The 22,091-nt window shown below is 38.3% G+C and overlaps 1 protein-coding gene across 1 annotated transcript in view; it reads left to right on the top strand.

Moving 5' to 3' along the window:
• Dpyd (dihydropyrimidine dehydrogenase) overlaps positions 1-22,091 on the top strand; it is a 745,624-nt gene that overhangs the window by 324,962 nt on the left and 398,571 nt on the right. Inside the window, exon 11 of the mRNA XM_075981504.1 lies at positions 321-531. Within this exon, the coding sequence (XP_075837619.1) occupies positions 321-531 (211 nt within the window). The remainder of the gene's footprint in view (positions 1-320; positions 532-22,091) is intronic.

Raw genomic sequence — 22,091 nt, 5'->3', positions numbered from 1 at the left:
GGGTCTCTTTCTGAGGCTCTGGAAATGAACCCAGGGCTAACACCTGTTCTTGAGCTGCTCTGCCGCTAAGCATTGTTCCCAGCTGGAAGTAACTTATGTTACCATGTTCTACAAATTTCTTTGTCTCATTTCAAATTCAAGACTCCCATGAGCAAGCAGCTAACTCCTGAAATTCAGCTTTGGTGGAAAAAAATTAAACAAAATCCTTCATATAAATTCAAACATTATAACCTCTGAACATGCAAATTGAGTTGAAAATCACCCATTATCTATGATAGTCAGCATTTCTCACATTTTATTTATGGATTCTTTTGTTTTAGATGGAACTCGCTAAGGAAGAAAAATGTGAATTTTTGCCTTTCCTTTCCCCACGGAAAGTTATAGTCAAAGATGGAAAAATTGTGGCAATGCAATTTGTTCGAACAGAGCAAGATGAAACTGGAAACTGGGTTGAAGATGAAGAGCAGGTGGTGCGCCTGAAGGCCGATGTGGTCATTAGCGCCTTTGGTTCTGTCCTGAGTGATCCCAAAGGTAAGACATTCCATGGAGCCCCTGTGTGTGATGCCATGGGTGTTGTTTTATGGCTCTAATAGTTCCCAACTTTCGGCCACTTTTGCCTATCTTAATATTCATTTCACTTTGCTAGTATGGACTGCAAGCAATCTTGATGGAAAAGGCTTAGAAGTGTTATTACCAAATATATGGAATTAATTTAAAGTAAGGAGAACTGAAAAGAATGTGAATCTTTAAGCTAATGTCCAAAATACATATTCTATTCTATAATAACGTTTGCCTTCTTTCCTATAAAAGAATGGCCTTTCTTCAATTAGGGTACAAAAAAAAGATGTAGCTGAAAAATTGGAACAGTCAGTTTTAAATGGTGCAGAGAAATTGTGATGTAATAAAAAGCAGAAACTTAGATTCCATATTTATTACCAACGCCATGGCAAACCATTTCTGAACACGGGACACCAGCATTTCCCTTTAGAAGTTCAAATTCCTGTCATTTCATCTGAATGCCCTAACTGGATATGCAGAGGAAAAATAAAATGCTTAGGCATATCATGAGAGAGAGAATGTTTTATATAACATTTCAACCCCATAGTTGTCAGTCAACTGAGAGACCGCCTTGTGTTGGAGCTCTCCCACTCTGGTACTATTGTAAATGAAAGCTGAAATACCAAGGCACCTTCATTTTGCAAATCTTTACCTTTCAATTCACACTGTTGAAACGACAATTATCACTTTTATTTTCTGAAGGGAAAATAAAAGGCCTTTCTGCTGTTCCGACATTCACTGAGAACAATAATAACAGAACATCTAAACCTGACACGTCTGCCTATAATGCGTACTGTATCCATGTGAAGCCTGGAGGAAATGCATGCATGCAAATACACATTTTTATGCAGCGGATAGGTAAAGATTCAAGCAGTTACCAGGCTTTTTTTTTCTTCTGCAGGACACGCAACATCTTGGTATTTAAAATCATCCAGATGTTTAATGTCATCAAGATAAATGTTTTCAAATGGCAGAACGATGGCCTGAATTTGTCACTTTCCGTGCTTGTATGAAGTGTAGACACAATCACTGTGTGCTTTGTGTGTTTGTTAACTGAGTTTATAAAGGAACAATGAAACTGTGCAAGTTATGTTCAGTTATCTAAAATATACTGTTCTCTGCAAAAAGTAAGATGCCAGTGAAGTTTAGGTAGCAATTCTACTTATGAGTCATGTATCAAAATAATTTGTTGTTCAGCCACTAAATTTATATTTCATGACTGGCAGTCGAGTGTTTTTAAAAGTATTATTTTGTAATCAAGACAGATTATCTTGTGCCTCAGAACACAGGAAACAGCTTTTATAAACTCACTATTATTTTAAAGCTTAGGTTTATGTATGTGTTATTTGGCTGCTGAGATTTTGTTGTTGTTATTGTTCGAGACAGTCTCACTATGGATCTGTTACTGCCTTTGAAGTTCTAATTCTTCAGGCTCACCCCTATGAATTCTGAGATTACAGGCATGCACTGCCAGACTAAGTTTTGTTAATGACAGTATATATGTGTTTATGGACATGTGCATCAAGAATGAGATAACTAATATAATATTCAGTGTTTAATTTATGGAGTAGAAAAAAATGATATGTTCAATTCTAGAATTTCATGCTTATTCTAGAATTTGTGCATTTTGTTCTCTGTGTCTGTTTCTTGTGGTACTTCACATGGCTTTTAGAATTTCTAACGGCTATTTAGAGAAGCGAAGAAAAGCATGGTGCCCTACTAGGGAGTCTTTTTCCTATCCTGATTTGACATGGAATAAAATGCTTAGAAATTGTATCCTAATGCACAGTCCCATGTTATACTAAGGTCTCTCGGGGTTTCTAAAGACAAAGTGTTACTTTCCAAATGATTGGGCAGCTGGAATTAGCTGTGATATTGAACAGCATTCTTGTCCTTTTTTCTGTTGCTAGTGGGCCGTGTCTAGACTCAAGTTTCCAGGATGTTGCTGTCCTTATTCAAAGAATTGACAAAAAAAAAAAGGCACACAGAGATCACAAAATAGCAAGAACCTTGTTCCATATAAAGAATAGCATAGATCTGAAATGTTCTCTAAGGGAGCCGGGACGTATATGGGAAAAGTGTTCAAACGCTGTGATAGTTGTATGTGCTGCCATTTATGAGGTAGACTAGGAGGTGGAATTGTGGGCCCTTGGGGGCTTAGTACAGGCTGTTCTCTGTTGCAATTGACTGGCTTGGACTCTGCTAGGATTTTTCCCCCTAATGAGAATATTATTCCTTGTAATGCACCTGATTTTAATCATATGCATATTGAATAGACGTAGGCATAAAAAAATAAATAGTGGCTTCTCCTAAATTTCACTCAGTGGACACAGTTTGCCTCACTGTGAATCCACCCAAACCCAATGAAGTTCATAAAGGTCCATTGGAGAGCCTGGATATGTTCCAGCATGTGCTTGAAAACTATCATCAGTACAGGTAAACTCAACACAGGTTGCCAGATGTTTTATTTGGAGAATAGGGTGTGTTTATATTATGCACATGGGAGTCCTCAGTTGTCAGCTCCATTGATGGATGGATGTGTCCATACTGTAAGCCAACTGGAGAACCAGGCTCTTCTGTGCTTTCGCGGGTTTGTCTGGTTTGCTTCTGTGCACTGTTTTCAATCCTAACGAGGGGTCATGGGAAACTATTTAGAATTGGTAAAGGAATTTGGGGTTTAGAACTTACCCAGGAAGACCTTTTAAACTCATAATAATAATAATAATAGTAATTTTAAATTGAAAAAGTCTTCATATGCACATAAATATTCTGGGTATACTGAAACCAGTTTCCTGGAAGAAAGCTGCACATTTGGAAAAGAAAAGATAACCCTTTTCTACCCTAGTTTGTTCAATTCCAATGCCTGTGGAGTGTGAGCCTCAAATGATTACCGTGAATGCGGTACACATTTTAATGCACTCATCAATAACTGTGTTTCAAAATGTTAGGTGTTCTTGTCACTTTTTTTTCTCTTCTTCTTCCCAAATTTAGTTTGCATAGACTCGATATGTTGCGCGAAAACACAGAAACAGCATTTCATACCTTATGCCGTTTTATCTATTTGACAATGTTAAATATTTCTGTTTGAAATGCTCTTCTCCAAATCACTTAACCTTTCTAAGGTTCAGCTCTTCATCTATCAAAACAACAACAAAACCAAGCATAATGAAACCATCTCTCCCTATCCTGTAACAGGACTGTCAGAAATAAAATGAAGGAACGGGAAAGTGCCTTGCAAGCACAACTATAAACAGACTATTATTGTTTATGTCGTTCCGGGTTCCTGCATTTATCTTTTAGCTATTTGTAAGCCTGTCATTGACTTCCTCTTTCTTTTTGCTGTTACGTATAGTCCTTTCCAAAGTCCAGGGGTTGCAAGTTAGTTGAAGGACCACTCTCAAGAGGAAAACTATTAGTGAACAGTATTACCAAAAAGTCCTTCAATATGCTTGGCTGTTAAAGAATAGCAAATTATAACTATTTTGAAATTTTTTCAAACCCAAATCAGAAGAGCTATCATCAAGAAAAAATTCAGAAGCTGGCAAGAATCCAGGGAAAGAGGGACACCATACACTGCTGTTAAGTGTAAACTGGTAGAGTCGCTGTGGAAATTGTGCAGAAGTTCCTAAGAAACTAAAAAGAGCACAGGATCGAGCTATCCCATCCCAGGATATGTGCCAGGAAGAATCTGTATCAGGGAACCATAGATCTATGTACACATCTATGTTTATTGCTTTTCCATGTTATGAACATTAGCTATAAACTCTCATTCTTAAACATCCACTTGTAAGAGATATGTATCAATTGCTTTGTCTACTCATATAATAGCGATAATTAATTCTAATGAAAATTTCAAGGAGTTATTTGGTGCCTTAAAATTATAGAAGCATTGGACATATTAATACTCAATACACATTCACAAATACATTTATGCACTTGACTTGAACTGACCATTCAGGGATATAAATTCATTAAAACTATTTTATTAATCCTATTTTCTTCTGATAAACAGGCCAGTTTGTTTTATTTTTCTAAGAAAAGGTAAGCAATTCTTTGCATTCCCTGACAGTAACTTTCCCCCCCTTGTTTGGCATAAACTATTGCATTCGTTATAATTCGATGACTAGTTGACTAGTTAGAGTTTGTCTAGTGTATCAGCTCAAACAAGAGCTCCAGAGCCAGGCTTCACCAGGCTGTTCTTATGGATGTGTGGCTCCGTCCTTTTCGCATTTTTCCTCTGAGGAAGATTCTTCAAACTTCATGGTCCTTTTGTATCAGGCGCTGAATTGGTATCTACAACCCAGTATCACTTTAAACATAAATGAAATAATATCTGTAAAAAGGCTGTATGCAGAGTTAAAGCATCTCATGAAATTAATATGATTTTTGTACAACAAATATTTTAATAACTAAATCATGCTTTATTACACCTTCGTTATAAACGTTGTGCAGACACGAATGCATTTAAAAATCAGAATGTCATCATCATCTTGAATCCTCTCTCAATTGTTCATTCTATATATTTTGTTGGTTTTATTAGTGAAAAGAAAATCCCACATTTTTATTGGTCTATAACATTTTAAGATTTTTACTTTCGAATATGATGGATGGTTGCATTGAGTACTGGAGCAATTTTCTTTATGTAAATTCTTAGTTGCACAGGTATTTATTTTGTGTTTCCAAAAATCAGGTATTTGAAGTGCAAAGCAATTTAAATCACTTTGGATTTTCAAACTGAAAACAGATTTTATTAGTTTATTTATTCTAAGGGGAATGCTTGTTTTTGAGATGGAGAAATGAAGCACTTCTGGGGATTTAACCCCCTGAAAAGTATGAGGTGATATGAGTTTTAAAACACAAGGCTTGGGAAGGAAGAAAGCACAAAAGATGATGGCCGATTTATGTGGTTTGCATGCTACAGGGAGCAGGGACGTGGACCCTGAGCTCTGAGGAACACAGCCGGGGGAGGCCGACCTCCAAGGGAAGGAGTTTATACACAGCATCAAGGCCTGCAGTTTCTGCTCATCGCAGCAGGAACTAGAGATAACAAGCACAATGCCCAGATCTTTCTGAATCTTTAATGCAGCCCTTAGAAACCAACTCCCTTGATGGCATTAATTGCAATTAGCTGCATAAAGGAGTGTTTTGTGGAGGAGGGAGAAAGACAGTTTTAAAATCACTCATCGATCCATTAGAAGGCCCTTAGAAAGGTCTTTGAAGCCTTGTGGGAAAGTCAAGCTTTCTATGGAAACCAGCTTCAAGTGTAGTGCGGAGTCCCCTTCTTCCTCTAGGAGGAAGGGTGCAGGTCATGGCTTAATTGTGTTCATTCTGACAGTCAGAATGAGAAATTGACAGGCAAGAGATGATGTGCCTGAGATCTTAGCAAAGTGGAGATGGAGACTGGGGTTTTCAAAAATGATCATCTTTTTTTTACTAGGAGAAATTCTCTAGTATTATTTTCATGTGAGCTCCAGATGGGTCAAATGCCAAGCAATCATTGTTATTTATACTATAAAAAACTTGGAATCAGTGTCATATTTATATTAGAACTTATTAAAATATTATTTATTGAGTAATTCACCAACGGATGTAGAACCCTAAGATTTTTCAGGACCACTATGTCTGTTATTTATTTGATGTTCTAAATGATAAAGCATTTTTTTTCCAGAAATTGATGGCAGCACTTAGCAGGAATTTTATTTGGCTCTTAAGCCCTTTGACTTGCAGTTTGCTTAAGTCCCCTTCTTCCTTACAAAAAAGCAAAGAGAAAAGGTGATGAATGAAGTACCAACTTGAGAAAGTATCAGCTCTGCTCTATTGTATACATTTTATTGAATGTATGGTATAAACTTCAAAGAACAGATAGAACACTGGATTTTCTTGCCTGGTGGGAGAATATTTTTAGCTATTGCAAAACCTTGAAGGAAGTGGCTTCCCAGTGGTCAGTATAGATAAGAATGGTTGAGGCAGACTCCAGCAGTCAAGTGGTCAGAACAATGCAAGATTCTGGGTGTTTTAGGATGGAATCATTTGCCTTGAAGTTTTCCCATTTGTATTTTCAAATGTACAAGAAGGAATAAAAGAAACATTGTGTTCTGGCTTTGTTATTCCAGGTGCTTGTTTGCTTATGAAGTTCTGACAGCCTGCTATCTCAGACCCTGAGCTAGGAGGTTCTGGGGAGAAAGTGGGGGAAAGGCATACGCACACTGTACTTCCAGAAATGCAGTTTAAAGGGAAAAAACACCTACTTCGAATCAATGGATTCGGAAGGAGTTTAGTGTCTCAGGGAAGCACAGAACTGAGCAGGAGGGCTCAGGAAAGCTTCTTGGAGGAAGCGGGTTAAAAGTTGAAGCCCGAATGATGTGTAGGAGTTTCCAGGTGGAGTGGAGGTGGAAGGGAGGGAAGCCACAAGAAGATTATGCAACATGCTTAACACCACACTGTTAGATTAAGTAGTCATTTTACAGTCATTTAAAAAAGGTGCTTCAAAAGTATGTCTTTAGAGAGTTGTCAGCAGCCTACTCATTCCATGCATGTTCTTATCTTTATAAAGGAAGGTATGAATTTTTCACTTTCATTAGAACTTCATTATTCTTCTACCATGCATCCTATCATTAATCTCCTTGCAGTGTACTGTTGTTTAGGGACTGCTGGAAGCCCATTCATTTGCGGGGACTTCAGACATGCCTGACTAAAGGGAAGTCTTTACCTGCCAACCTATGGATAGAAATTATCAGATACACATTGCCACAAAATATGGCAATCAGATCTGAAGTTTTTTCTATAAATGAGCAGATATTTTCCTGTTGGATGAAATACCACATACAAAACAACTAGCTGACAAGATACCTTCATGTGGTCAGGCAATGAATGGGAGAGACTCAGTTGAAACAGATGGCGTGGTTATGTAAGATGGGAAGTGGGCAGGGATAAGATGACAGGAATTTTTGCGACAACTTCCTATTGAGTCAAAGGACTGCATGCTAAGATAAATTTGTTGTTGTTGTTTTGAAATTACATTTCAACCAACCAGGTGACAAACTGATTAAATGCTTTAGATGTTTGGGATATCTTTATCTCAAACAAGATAGATAGTGTTGCTAGATGCATTCTATCTATATTTTTTTATAACATTTTTTTATTGATAAAAGAAGAATAAAGAAAAAAAAAACAAATTTCCACCTCCTCCCAGCCTCCCCTTTCCCTCCCCCTCCTCCCACTCTTCTCCCTCTCCTCCCACTCTTCTCCCCCTCCTCCCACCCTCTCCCCCTCCCCCCACTCCTCTTCCCCTCTCTCTCCAGTCCAAAGAGCAGTCAGGGTTCCCTGCCCTGTGGTAAGTTCTAGGTCCTCCCTCCTCCGTCCATATCTAGGAAGGTGAACATCCAGACTGGCTAGGCTCCCACCAAGCCAGCAGATTGTGTAGGATCAAAACTGCGTGCCATTGTCCTTGGCGTCTCATCAGCCCTCATTGTTCGTCATGATCAGAGAGTTCAGTTTTATCCCATGCTTTTTTTTGGTAATAGTCCAGCTGGCCTTGGTGAGCTCCCAGTAGATCAGCTCCACTGTCTCAGTGGGTGGGTGCACCCCTCGTGGTCCCGACTTCTTTGCTCATGTTCTCCCTCCTTCTGCTCCTCATTGGGACCTTGGGAGCTCTTCCAGTGCTCCAGTGTGGGTCTCTGTCTCCATCTCCATCCCTCGCCAGATGAAAGTTCTAAGATGATATGCAAGATATTCGTCAGTATTGCGCTAGGATGGGGTCATTTCAGGTTCCCTATCCTCAGCTGCCCAAGGAACTAACTGGGGACCTCAGCTTGGGCTCCTGGGAGCCCCTCTAGGGTCAGTTCTCCTGCCCACCCTAAAGTGGGTCCCTTAACTAAGGATTGTGGTTCCGTGCTCCCCTATCTAACCTTCCTTTATCCCGATCCTCCTATTTCCCCAAGTCCCCCCTCCTTCCCTTCTACCTTTTTTCTCCCCATCTCCCCTTACCCCCTTCCCACCCCACCCCCAAGATCCCACTTTTCTCCCCGGCAATTTTGTCTACTTCCCTTATCCAAGAGGATAACGATATGTCTTTCCTTGTGTTCACCTTCTTACTCAGCTTCTTTAGGTTCGCCAATTGTAGATTCTGTGACCCCTATTTATGGCTAGAAACCAATTATGAGTGAGTACATCCCATGTTCTTCTTTTTGGGTCTGGGATACCTCACTCAGGATAGTGTTTTCTATTTCCATCCATTTGCATGCAAAATTCGAGAAGTCATTGTTTTTTACCGCAGCGTTCTATCTATATTTTAAACTATATTATTCAAACTAGGAGTTTGGAGTCAAAGGGTTACCTTTGATTGGTGACTCATGTATGCAGGCAAGTGTGTTTTCTGTAAGACATCTTTCCTGTATGAGAAAATTATTTCCTCATCCTCAGGATATGATTCCAGAAAGTAGAAGGAAGCTGCCCTAGTAATATGATGGAGAAGCTATACACAAATCGCAATTCCCAAGCATCATGGACAGAACTCAAAAGTACAGCAGGTGGGATCCTGCTGGCAATGCTTGTGATGTGTGTTGCAGCTGGAATTTTTTAGTTTAACCAGCAACTGAAAATAGGGATGGAAGCTAAGTAAGACAAAAGAAAATTGAAAACAAGCTTTCCGAATTTTTATAATTATATTTAATTTGCCTGCCTTCCCATTCATTTTTGAGACAAGTTCTTTTACATGTAGTCCATGACAGCCTCAAACTTTCTTATGTATGCTTGTGTAGATGGGACTTAAGCTGTTGTTCCTCAGATGCCATCCAAGGTATACTCGTATAGACACGGCTTTAATTGTTGTCGGATGCCATCCTGCATATGCTTGTATAGACGTGACTTTGGTTACTGTTCCTCAGATGCCATGACTTTAGTTACTATTCCTCAGAGGCCGTCTAGCATATGCTTGTGTAGATGTGGCTTTAGCTATTGTTCTGTGTATTTTTTTGTAGAGGCAGCTTAGTTCTGCAGATGCTACCCAGCGTATGCTTGTGTAGATGGAGTTTTAATTGTGGTTCCACAGATGCAATCCAGTGCAGTTTCCTTTAGAGACAGGACTTCTCACTTGTAGGCACTCACTAAGTAGGCAAATTTGGATCCCTCAGCAAGCAAGAGACAGAATTCACCTGTGGCTACCCAGTGCTGGGATTATAAGCTCATACCACCAAGTATGATTTTATATATTTAGTTTTGGTTGTTGCTATTGTTTTAATATTTATTTCAATTTTTCAATAGTTCTTTGAAATTTTTATAGAACATGTTTTGATCACATTCCCCAAACTTCCCAGATGTACCATCCTTCCCTTTCCAAGCAGCTTTTGGTTATTTTTTTTTCTTCTCCTCATCAAAGACAATCTGTACTTCCCAAATTTTCCTGGATATGTGGCCTTTTGCTGTAGCATGGTTGATTTATCAGACTTTATGCTTGTAATAAAACTAAGCCTTCCTTTCCCAGCAGCTAAGGATTGCCAAAACCTCCTCAGCTAGGAGCGAACTTTGTTCAGTTCCCTTTCCCGTGCTGAGATTTGGTCAGATTTAGGCCTTCAGCGGTCTTGCCAAGTATGCAGTTGGCACGCTCTGGGCAGAGACACTGATTCCCTGTCATCATCTAGTACTACTGGCTCCTCTAATGATTTTCTTCATGGGTTGGAAGAAAATGGAGCACGTTTTCTCATGCTTACAAGACAAACCCTTTACTGACAGGTCTATTTCCTTAGCTCTTGCCCCTCAATATTTCAATCCTCTTTTGGCTTCCTGTGCTGGGACTACAGAAGTGCTCCAAGGCATCCAGTCTCATTCACCTGACTTTTCACTGCCGTATCTTATTTCTTACAGTGGGGGCTATTATTCAGTGAATGGACTGCTAAATGTAAGCTGCTACAGCAATTTCTTATGGAAGTATGATAGATGAATATAGTAGAATTTATTTTGGACTCCCAGCAGCAGCTCTCCTGCCATACTATGACACTTTTATGTGTTGATGGCAAGTCTCTTGAAGTAATGACAGCCATGTTTTATTTCATGGTCCTGTGCTCCCTCCACCATCCAATGCATATGGACCCTCACATTAGTATTTCATTTTAAAATGTCTGCATATGCTAGTTGGTTGGCTCAGTGATGAGCATAACCCATCTTACTCTAGTCTGCACCTTGCCTTGCTTTTAATTCTATTTTGGACAAGAAGAATTCCCAAGAGGCTACTAGGAAAACTGTATCTATTTTCTTAAAAATTGCCTTTTTTTTATCAGAAAGATTTTTTTCCTGGATAGATTTATTATCTTTCTATTATAAAATACTCTGCCCAGACAGAAGGATGGAGTGTGGAATTGCAAGCCAGTCCTGGCATTTCTGCAGAATAACCATTGAACATAATGGAATCCTTGCACCGTTTTCCCTTCGAATGATTTTAAAGGGTAGAAGTGATGAGGAGGGAGGTCAAACTGATAACAGTGTTGAAGTGATTTAGAATCAACATCACATCACTTACAACTGCCGTAGACATCCGTTTGAAGCGCGACATGATATTTCCGTAATTATTTTACTTCCTTTAATAACTGCATAGGAATAGGTTTGTTTCCCCAGTGGATCGCTCTGTTCAGAGCCTTTCCTTATCTTTATTTTCCAGGTTTCACTAGTGCTTGATACCATATGCATTCTTACAGGGAGACAGTGTATAAATCAAATCAAAGTCATTTTCCATCAAATCAAAGATTACATAGAAGAAGCAGAGCAGTGGTATGTAACAAGTTTTGTTGGGGAAAGGAGGCAGAAAATGGAAAAATAACGTAATTGTTTCAGAGAACAGAAATCATAAAATATAGTTAGCAATATTCAACATATAGTGAATGTTATAGAAGCCTGTACCTTATTGACCAGGTGTTATTATATTTGTTTTTTAAATACTGTTTACCTATAGTGTAACAAAATGCTACTCTTTGAAAAATAAAAAATATGTTTATTCATCAATAATGATATATTTTGGAAAAAAGAATAAACATTGAAACAAACTACCAAAAATAAGTTTTTCAGTGTTTTCAAATTCCTAGCTTTTTACTTTTGAGGTTCAGGGATAATAAATAAGTATCCCTGGTATTCCTGAATTTTTCAAAAATGTATTTTGAAGATATTACTAACCACATAATGGCTCCCTTAATCAAGATATTTCTTTCCTTGCTCTCATCTCTGTCCCTCCTCCATCTCGACCATCCCATTCCTTGAAGTTCTCCTCATTCCTCCCTTTCTCCTCTCCTCTTCTTTTTCCACCTTCTTTGCTCCCCCTACCCCTGTGCTCTCAATTTTGTCAGGCGATCTTGTCGATTTCCAATTTCCAGAAGGATCTATATATGTTTTTCTTTGTGTTCACCTTATTGCTAGCTTCTCTGGGATAATGAACTATAGGCTCAATATCTTCTGCTTATAGCTAGTATCCCCTTGTGAGTGAGTACATACCAAAAACATCTTTTTGGCTCTGGATTACCTCACTCAGGATACTATTTTCTAATTCCATTCAAAATCTGGCTCTAAAGAAATTCCCGGGAATCCACAAGGATGAACCCAGCTAAGACCCTAAGCAATAGAGGAGAGGGATCTTGACTTGCCCTGTAGTCAGACTGATGAATATCTTAAACATCACCATAGTACCTTCATCCAGCTACTGATAGAAACAGAGGCGGAGACCTGCATCAGAGCACTGGACTGAGCTCCCAACGTTCAGTTGCAGACTGGGAGGAATGAGAATATGAGCAAAGAGGTCAAGACCATAATGGGTTCATCCATTGAAACAGTCTGCCTGAGCTAATGGGAGCTCACAAACTCCTGCCTGACTGGGAAGGAACAAACATAGGATCAAACTAGTCCGTTGAATGTTTTTGACAGTTGCATGGCTGGTGCAGACTTAGGGGCCACTGGCTGTGACACCAGGATTTACCCCTACTGCAGGTACTGGCTTTTTGAGAACCTATTCTCTTTGGATGTATACCTTCTTCAGCCTAGCTATAGTAGGGAGGGCCTTGGACCTTCCACAGAGCAATGTACCTTACCCTCTCTGAGGATTGAATGGGGGTGGGATGGGAGGGTGTGTGGAGGGAATGGAAGGAGGGGAGGGGGTGGGAACTTGAATTGGTATTTTTTTAAAAATCTAATAAATTATAAAAAAGATATGCCTAACAATCTTATAATTCTATAATTTATATAGATAAAATTCTTGTTTACATAATACTTATTGAAAACTGTATCCTATAAAAATATTCAAGGAAAGCATAATTTAAAATTAGTTCAGGTTGTAGAATAATATAACAGCCTCTAATGTAATCACAGATGACACTGCCTATTTATAGACTTATTTGCACTGAAAATAAAATATTATTCTTAAACCCAATATTTTTTCAAAGTGTAAAACTATGCTAATTTATTGTGCTAGGCTTTGTTAAAAGTTAGTTCAATTATAAAGTACTTAATGATATGGAGTCTTTACTAATATTGTAACTAACATATATTTTATTAATAGCTCTAGATTTATATCCTTTGTTGAGAGGATGATGTATGAAAAAGGAAATGTTCGTCTAAAGTAAGCTTAATTTAAAATTGGCTTAATGTAGACATTGGTGTTCATGTACATTTTGATTAACAGAAAAGTTATGTTTAATTATATTTAATATTTACTGCCACTTATAGATGTGACTCAAGTCAAATGTTATACTGTGTGATATTGCTAAGTAGAGCTATGCATTAAATTTTATAATCATCCATGTGTCTTTTCCAAGTCTTCAATAATTAAATTTATCTGTCAATATCTTTTATTTTCATAGTGAGAACAGTTAAAATATTGTCCTCATTATTTTCTTCAGCTTTGTTAAGACACCATGGTCAGTGAAACTTATAGATGAAATAGTTTCTTGGTCTCCAGTTTTAGAAGATGAATCCATGGCCATTATGTTGGCAGCAGGCAGGCAGGCTTGGCGCTAGAACATTAGCTGAGAACCTATATCTGATCCCCAAGCAGTAGGCATGGAGAGTCAGCTAGGAATGGTGTAGGCTTTTGAAATCCCAAAACCCTCCTCCAGGAGGTCAAACCTCCTCCAACAAGACTACCCTTCTTAATGCTTGATGCAGAATGGTTATTCTGCCACCTGGAGACAAAGTTTTCAAATATATAAGCTTATTGGGACCATTGTTACTTAAAACTACGCAAATAGTTTGGTATTATAAAGCTCATTTGAGTTTGTCAAAGGGACTTTTATTTACATAACCATAGGTTTCCATGCAAATTAAGAGTTACAAACATATCATAATATATGTTTGGCAAATATCTAGTATTTTATAAGCTCTCTCTAAAGTATATGGATTATTGTTCTCGTTCAGTATGGTCCTTCTTCCCACTGTATTTACACACTGCTACCCACAAAAGTTCCACATCACCAGCATCATTGCACGGACCTCCTGTTTCAGAATCCCAGTATTATCTTCTCGATGTCATGTTGCCAACAGGTATAAAGTGACCTGACGAGAACCATAGAAATTGCTGGTGTAACACACAGAGTAGAAAAATGGCTTCCTACTGAGGAAACAATAGAAGGGTATTTCAGAGGAAGTAATGTTTAGAGTAGAGATAAGTACAAGACAGACAGGATGAGAACAGAGACATGGAAGTGACTAGGAACAGTTGCTGTGCTGCACAAACTACGTCCTTCGGCTGGATTATAAAGCGTGTCATGAGAAATAGTCGTGTAAGCATGGGAAGGCATGCGATTGCAAATTCAGGAAGAATTTTCCAATGTTAGGTCAAGGCATCTGGATTTGTTCTGGAGTTAGTGGGTTCTGGAGACCTAAGAGGGAAAAGGGCAGGAAAACTGTATTGTCTTCACAAAAATGAAGAACGTGAAATTGGGCGGTGGTGGCTCATGTCTTTCATCCCAGCTCCCAGGAGCCGGAGGCAGGCAGATCTCTAGAAGTTCAGCGTTGTCTACATAAGGAGTCCCATAACAGCCAGGACTACTTGGTGAAACTCTATCTTAAAAAGCAAAAAAAAAAAAAAAAAAAACCCAGCAAACAAAGCCTTAAACATGCCTCCTTCTGGACTTTTCCGATGCTCTGCTTAAGTCTGCGTCTCACCTCATCTCAGCTATAATCACAATGCAATTGTAAGGCAGTTTGCTTATATTTTAGCCCAGAGACCCTAGTACCATCTCTAGAACAGCAGAGATTCATGGAATGAATGAATGAATGAATGGGTTTGGTTAAAAATAATGAAATAATTGCTTCCTTTAAAATGATTTTAATAAAAAACTTCATTGTAAGGCTAGCCATGTATGATGACCACCCCCACCCCCCGCCGCGCAGGAAGCTAAGCAAGTCATCACTCTTGACTGATCCAGGACACTTCCATGCACACTAGAAACCGCTTCCTGTGATTAGTCATCTGTACTGTCCACCTATACCAACTGCCTGTTTACCACAAGATGGTTCATGAGTCGGGCAAGGGGCTGGAGATTGAAACACACACACAGAAGGAGATACAGGTCATCCTTGAAATAAGAACACCCCTTTAATTGTGTTCCAGGGCAGCTTATATAGGTCTCACCTTTACTAATGCCATGCCCTAGCTCTCAAGACTTTTCAGCTGCAAGCCCACCAGAAACCACTCCCCTGACATCAGGAACTCTTGAGGGTGTGGTGCTTAGAGCAGCTGCAAGAAGAGGAAAACAAGCTGTTTACTCCAGTAGGCAAGGAGTCATAGAAAATTTGGAGCCCGAGGGTCTGTATTTCCCAACAGTCAACCTATGCCTTTTTTTTTCATTTCTTTGAGGCACTAGCAGATATTGTTTATAGACAGAAATCTTGACATTCAGTCTTTGTTCCAAACATGGTTACAGCTTCCTTCTTTGTTTAGAAAGCAGTTGCTATGACAGGAATATAGGACTGGACCATGCCTCTTCCTCAGTGCTTTCCCCCTTTCCTGACCACTCTCATCCATCCAGAGAGCATCACCTCTAATCTACAAGTGCTGTAGTCTCACCTCATGCTTGAAGATTCTGTATTTCCTCTTCCTTGAATGTTCAGCCGTCTGCTTCTCTACCAAATGGGTTCATTATTGCCCTCCATTCTCCAGTACTGATATCATCTTCCTAAAGAATGCTCTCTTGGAAACTCCATTCTACTAGTATCTAAAACACCAACCCTACTTGTCATCACAAGCTCTATTGTCTGGAAATACTCTTTCTCATGATGTTCTCTCTGTAACCTGTTTCTCCATGATGTGATTCCCTATGTGCTTATTCTATATTTTTGTTTCTGTAAAGTATAATCCACTTGGACTGGCTTATAATAGTACCTACATCAATATATAGAGCAACAGCAATAGACAATAAGTGTTTGGTAATTGGACAAATGAAACCAAGCCAGTTCTTTAACTTTTACTTTGTTTTCATTGCTAAACTTTCAGTAAGAGTGGCTCACAAGCACCATCTTATGTCTTTGCAACACTCCTTGTCCTTAATGCATTTCATTGTGTCTTTTGTTGCTAACATTTTACTACTCATCACACTTCATTTTAGGAGACCTTGTGACTTGCTTTTTATTTTTCTCTTATAGTTGATCGGTCCTAAAAGTGCCTCACATGGATAAAAAATATTTTGGTTTCATTTGGTTCTCATTCATTTGAAAAATCAAATGAATCTTTCTTTATTTTAGTTTGAGTTACTCTTGCTGCCTGTTTTGCATGCTTGACTTGATTTTTTTTCACCTGTACTTTTCTTCTTCCAAAACTTTACATATCCCTCGACTGCATCTAAGGTGCAGTCATCTAAGATGACTCTAATATGTGCATATATGCCTCCAAGTTCTGTAGAGATCTCGAATCTACATGCCTAGCTGATTTGCTCTTTGATTTTGGATCTTAAAAGTAGGACCTTGGCAACTTACCTGTATTGTGATGATATTGAGATATGTAGCTACTCTGTTGGGTTCCGATGAGATAATGTGTGCCTGACAGCCCAGAACCAGCCACAAGTTTACAAAAGCACGCAGTAACAGTTTCCAATACCATCATCATAAATACTCTGGAATAGAACTTTGGTCAATACCTAAGATATATCCCAACTGCGTGAAACTCAACTGGTTCCTGTATGTTGAATTGCACATTTACTAATGTATAAAATTTGCTTAAACCCAATTCTACTATGTGTTTTAAATTTGCATTGATGTGTGCCTACTGACGATTGACAAGAGGGAAAAAAGCTGTAAGATGGATATCAAAAAATAACATTAATGAGCTGCTAAAGCTAAAATTACAGGAACTTATGAAATTGGTTAAACATAAAAACCATTAAACTGTTTACTGAAGCTTCACAGATATACTGCGGCTAATGAGCATTTCTGCTATTTAAATAAGCCCAAATTGAACACACATTACATGGATACATAATTAGTCATGGCAGTCAAACACACATAGACTTACTTTTAAAGCTCTATTTAGGAAATCTTTTCCATTTGATTTATTTTGTTAATTAAAATATTTTCCTCAGCATTCATTTATATTTTAATAATATTGTTTTCACAAGGAGCATAATCTCCTCTTGGCTTTCTGTGTTTTTGTTTATGCTTTAAATGCAGCAAATGGGGATTTTTTTATACTGGGCATTTTTCTTAACCCCTTTCTGTAATTGTTTATATCACTTGGTGGCATCATTCGGCATTTTAAAATTTTTCTCTCATTGGGAATTACATGCGAAATGTCTCAGCAGCCTATCGTTTTTCACTGTCTTGTAATTATCAAGAAGTATTAAGCACCCAAATATGCATAGAATTATGATGATTATGGTCCAAATCAGATTAAAGGATGATCTATTCCTTCAAGGAGTTTGTGGTCTTAAGTAGATGGTAACATTGAATATAAATAAGCATATCAAAGAACAGCATTTGGGAATCCAACAGAGAATCTGAAAACAATCCCCACGTATTTACTTCAAGAGCACTGACCTCCTTGAGGAGATCTTTTCCAGAGAAAATGAAATCAAATCTTCAAGGAGTTCACAGAGTCTTAAATAGATGGAATTATTGTGGAGAAATAAGCAAATCAAGGTGAAGTGTTTGCATGGGTCTAATTCTGAATTGATTAGTTGGTCAGTTTAAGAATGGAAATGAAGCTCCCAGTGGCATGCAAGGACAACAGAAGCCGTTTATGAAGGCTGCTGTTGGCAACTGTCCTTTTAATGACTTGGGGGAGCCCCTTTATCCTTGGCATGATGGGTTTAGAAAACTAAACCCCTACCTTTAGTCTCCCTGAATGCTACAAATGCAAGCAAACTGAAACTAATCCAGGCAGAAAAGTAAGGAAGACAATGGTTAAAGCAACTAAAAGTAGCCACACACCCATTCTTTCCCCCATGATTTGGTATGCTAGCAGCTTTCGTAAGGGAAATATTTGCATTCTTGCCCCACAGTGAGATGCCTTTCATTGTTGTACTAACAACTACAAGAAATAAGTCGAATAAGAAACTCTAAGCTAGCGAACAAAAACAAGAAGAAAGACAATACTAAATTAGGTCCCTCTTATGTACCAGTGATTTTGGTAGAGACTGGAGAAATGGATAACTCAGAAACTCAAAGAGTAATGAGAAGGACATTAGAATAATGTAAATAAAACCATACAATGTCTATTTTAACAGAAAAGTCAAGAAACAATTAATTGAAAAGATTATCTAGATGCTGCATCTATGAAGCCTGTCAACACTGATGTCGTTGTATGTCCCTTCGACATTCACTTGTCCATTTTAGCTACTTCCTGGACTCCAGTGGGAAGTTCCCAGGGATCATTTTTAGCCTATTCATTTTGATTTTCTCTTACCCCTATGGTCAGTAATAAGGAAGGCTTTGGGGTCAGAAACAGTTTAATCCCAATAGAATTCTTGCTACCTCTTGGCTATAAGGAAAATGGTAGTACCTACCTGCAACATCTGTCTGCTTTTTTTTTATTGGAATGAAATAATATGAAAATATACAGCATTAATGTCTAACAATTACAAAGAATCTGTGAGTTCTAATTGATTTTCTTCACATTGAGTAAAGGCAGAATCAATAGACTGCAAGAAGTTAGTAGGAGAAAAATTCATTAGAAGTGTTCACAGATCTTGTTAACCGAGCCCACAGTGAGGTTATTGGAAACAAATGATTTAAAGATGATGTCAAAATGTTAAAGCTCTATTTTTAGGGCATTGAAGAATGGAGAAAATCTTAAAACGTAGCATCAATAATTAGAAAATATGATGAGGGCAAGAGAAAACTCCGAGTGGTGTGATGGAAACCAATCCTAAGGACTCTAGGGACAAATATGTGGCCATCTCTTGGAGGTTGACAAGAAATCACGACAAGTAGCATAACAAATAAGGAGAAGTCAAGCTCCCTTCTCTCTCATAGCCCCGAAAAGAAGAAACTCCTTCTGTCATGTCTGGTGGGTTCTTCACTTAGCTCACCCTATACTTGGCCCTAAAGAATGATAATTTTTGAAAATCACAAGATTTGACAACCTGGAATGAATGAATGATCTTAATGAACTGCTAACATGATAACTGGGGAGACAGGTGAAGGTTTGGGATGCTTTCAGGCTGGGCGGTACTGTGCATATGTGTGACTGCAGAGGAGCTGTCTGCCTTCGAGGTAATGGATAATGGCAGAGTGGCAGGAGGAGATGGCATGGGGAGCAAAGCCATCCTTTGAAATGACTGTGGGGAGTCTAGCCCTTAACAGGAGGAGGGGGTTCTTAAATTCTAGGGATAAGAGGCATATTGGGGAACTGGGGCTAGTGAGTAAAATTTAAAAAAAAATGCTAAATAGAAAAATAATACCCAACAGGCAATGTGGAAGAGTGAATGAGAATGGCCCCTTCAGGCTTCTACATTTGAATTCTTAATTCTTAGGCGGTGGAACCTTTTGGAGGAGATATATCATTAGGGGTGGGCTTTGAGATTTCAAAATTCCACAAAAAAAACTAAGTCTCTCTCTTTCTCTCTTTCCCTCTCCTCTTCCTTCTTCTCCCTCTCCTAGTCTTTCCCTCCCCTCCTCCCTTTTTCTCTGCCTCCAACCGGTGGATACAGTGTAAGCTCTCTCAGCTGCTCCAGCCAACACACTTCCTTCCTACTGTCTTGCTTCCTAACCATTAGCCATACTCTTCCTCTGAATTTGTAAGTATGTCCCAAATTAAATGTTTTCTTTTATAAGTTTCTTTTGTTGTGGTGTCTCTTCACAGTAATACAACAGCAGCTACGATGGGGGAGGATGAATAAAGAAAAATTTCAAAAGAGAATTTGAAGTCATCTTCTTTGAGATCAAGTTCAGGGCCACAAATGACTATAATTTCTCAAAGAGAATGTTTGGTGTACTGGATATTAGAGAGTTGGGAAGAGGAACATTTGCATATGAAAAATTCCTACAATACATGAAAAAATAAAAATAGAATGTAGACAGAAGAGTTTTCTACAAATGTAAGAAGAAATGGGATAAAAAATTAATGCAGTTTAATTGCTAGATTCTAAAGAAACGTGGAAAAGGAGGACAAAGCCACAGGGTGTGGCAACCAAATAGGCCATAGCTTCTTTGCCTGGGCAGAATGAAGTCATCACTGAGTGCTGAGGAAAAGGAGCACTGTGATTAATCTAACAAAGCGGATAAAGCGAGATGTGGATGTGGCTATGAGAGAGGAGAGACATGTCAAAATCCAAGGTTTCAAAGTACGTGAGGAAAAGAGAAAAGGATAAATAACTCTGTGGGAGGCAGAGTAAGAAATAACATGAGAAAGGACATGAGAAGCAGGAAGGTGCAGAGCCCAGGACATTATCCTAAGGTGCGTGAGTGAAAATGCAAGTTTCTTACTTCAGTCCCCAGTATCTCTGGGAGATGTATCCTGATTGCATACCTTAGGCTTACATATGTGGAGGACAGAGAGGCTACTGTCCCAATCTGGTGCTCTTAGATGAAGGTGTTTTCTTTTTCTATCCCTTGCTTTCTCTCTGTTGTCCTTCTGTCAAACAGAATTCTCAGATCCTGGCTCTGTACTTAGAATCGTTTGATCTGCCTTTGACTTTGCTTTCTTCTCTGAATTGCTAAGATGACTGCCCTATCTTGTTTTTTTCTCTCATCATGCTTTGATCCTACTGGGTCATTGCTGGTATCAAATTAAACAACACTCATAGGGATAGATTCATCTTTGTTATCAGGATAAGATTTTATTATAAATGCTAAAGGATTTCTTCTCTTCCATTGCTTTATAATGACAAACTCTTCAAAGAATACTAATAATCCTTTCCATTATAATTACTGCACTGTTTTTTTTCTTTTTTATGGAGAATTAATTTATATTTATGTAGTAAACTATAACGCTTTCCACATCTTTTTATAAATACTGAGAACCACACTTGTCATATGCTTATGGATTTTTCTTCTACATATATGACAGCACGGCTATGTCAGTTTAATTGACCTTGGCAATCTGCATCTGCTGCTGATGTGTCCCTAAGGGATGCTTTCTGCAATTTTATACTGTGGCTTATTGAAGAATTTGTGTGTCATAATACAATTAAGTCTATATATAAAAAAAGTCATTTTGCGCTTAACATTAAATTGACTAAAAGTTCCTATTTCAAAACCATTTCTTATTATAAAGCTACCTTGGAGTGTCTTTGTTTTTTAAATAAGCTCATTTTAGCACAGTAGTAATTAAAGCAGAAAATTAGCATAAATCTTGAATGTTTGGTATGAATTAAGTATGTTTCTGTTCTTTTAAAGGCTGCATAAAATTCCAGGCACCATATCATCTAGCATATTCCTCTCTCATTTGCAGAATAATCTGGACTCTGAATCAGCATGTTTGAGGGCTCTTTTTCAAGTTCTTATTGTATTCAGCAATAGAGCTACTTGGACATATGCCTGTCTCCATCAGCATACAATCCCTTGGAAATCTTTGTGAAAACTGTAAATGATCATCACAGAAAATGCCTACCCCCATTTCAAGAAAGAAAAAAAAAACGTCCAAGCCGTTATTAATATTCATTTAACACTTCACAGGAATGGCAAGCAGTTATTTGGTTTGCAAATGTAAACATACATTTTTCATCCACTAGGGCCTTCATTCCTTCCAAGCTGCATCAGGGCAGTAGTGATCTGCTTCTGAGGTTTGTTTACATTGAATTCCAAGTTGACTGCATCAGCAGAGGAGAAAGAGCTTTCAGTGGTCCACAGAAGGATGGTTCCAGCGATGCAGATAACAGAGATCCTCTTGTTACAGGCAGCTGAGGAAACGATCTCCTCACTGATAAATTAGAAGAAAAATACATATATTTTCTGTATTTAATCAATTAATAAGCTAAATTAATTAATTAGAAATCCAGATATGGTACTTAAAGGTTTAGAAAAAATGAAAGGATAGAACGTAGGAACAGTAGCTATAGTTTGAAAATCACTGAAATTAAGAAAGATAGGGCCAAAGACATGGCTTGTTCAGGGCAATGTCTTGACAC

Source organism: Microtus pennsylvanicus, chromosome 7 (genome assembly GCF_037038515.1).
Source record: "Microtus pennsylvanicus isolate mMicPen1 chromosome 7, mMicPen1.hap1, whole genome shotgun sequence".
In the NCBI taxonomy this organism is placed as follows: Eukaryota; Metazoa; Chordata; class Mammalia; order Rodentia; family Cricetidae; genus Microtus; species Microtus pennsylvanicus.
The sequence above is the reverse complement of the archived record's forward strand: the minus strand, read 5'-3'. Positions and strand labels throughout refer to the sequence as shown.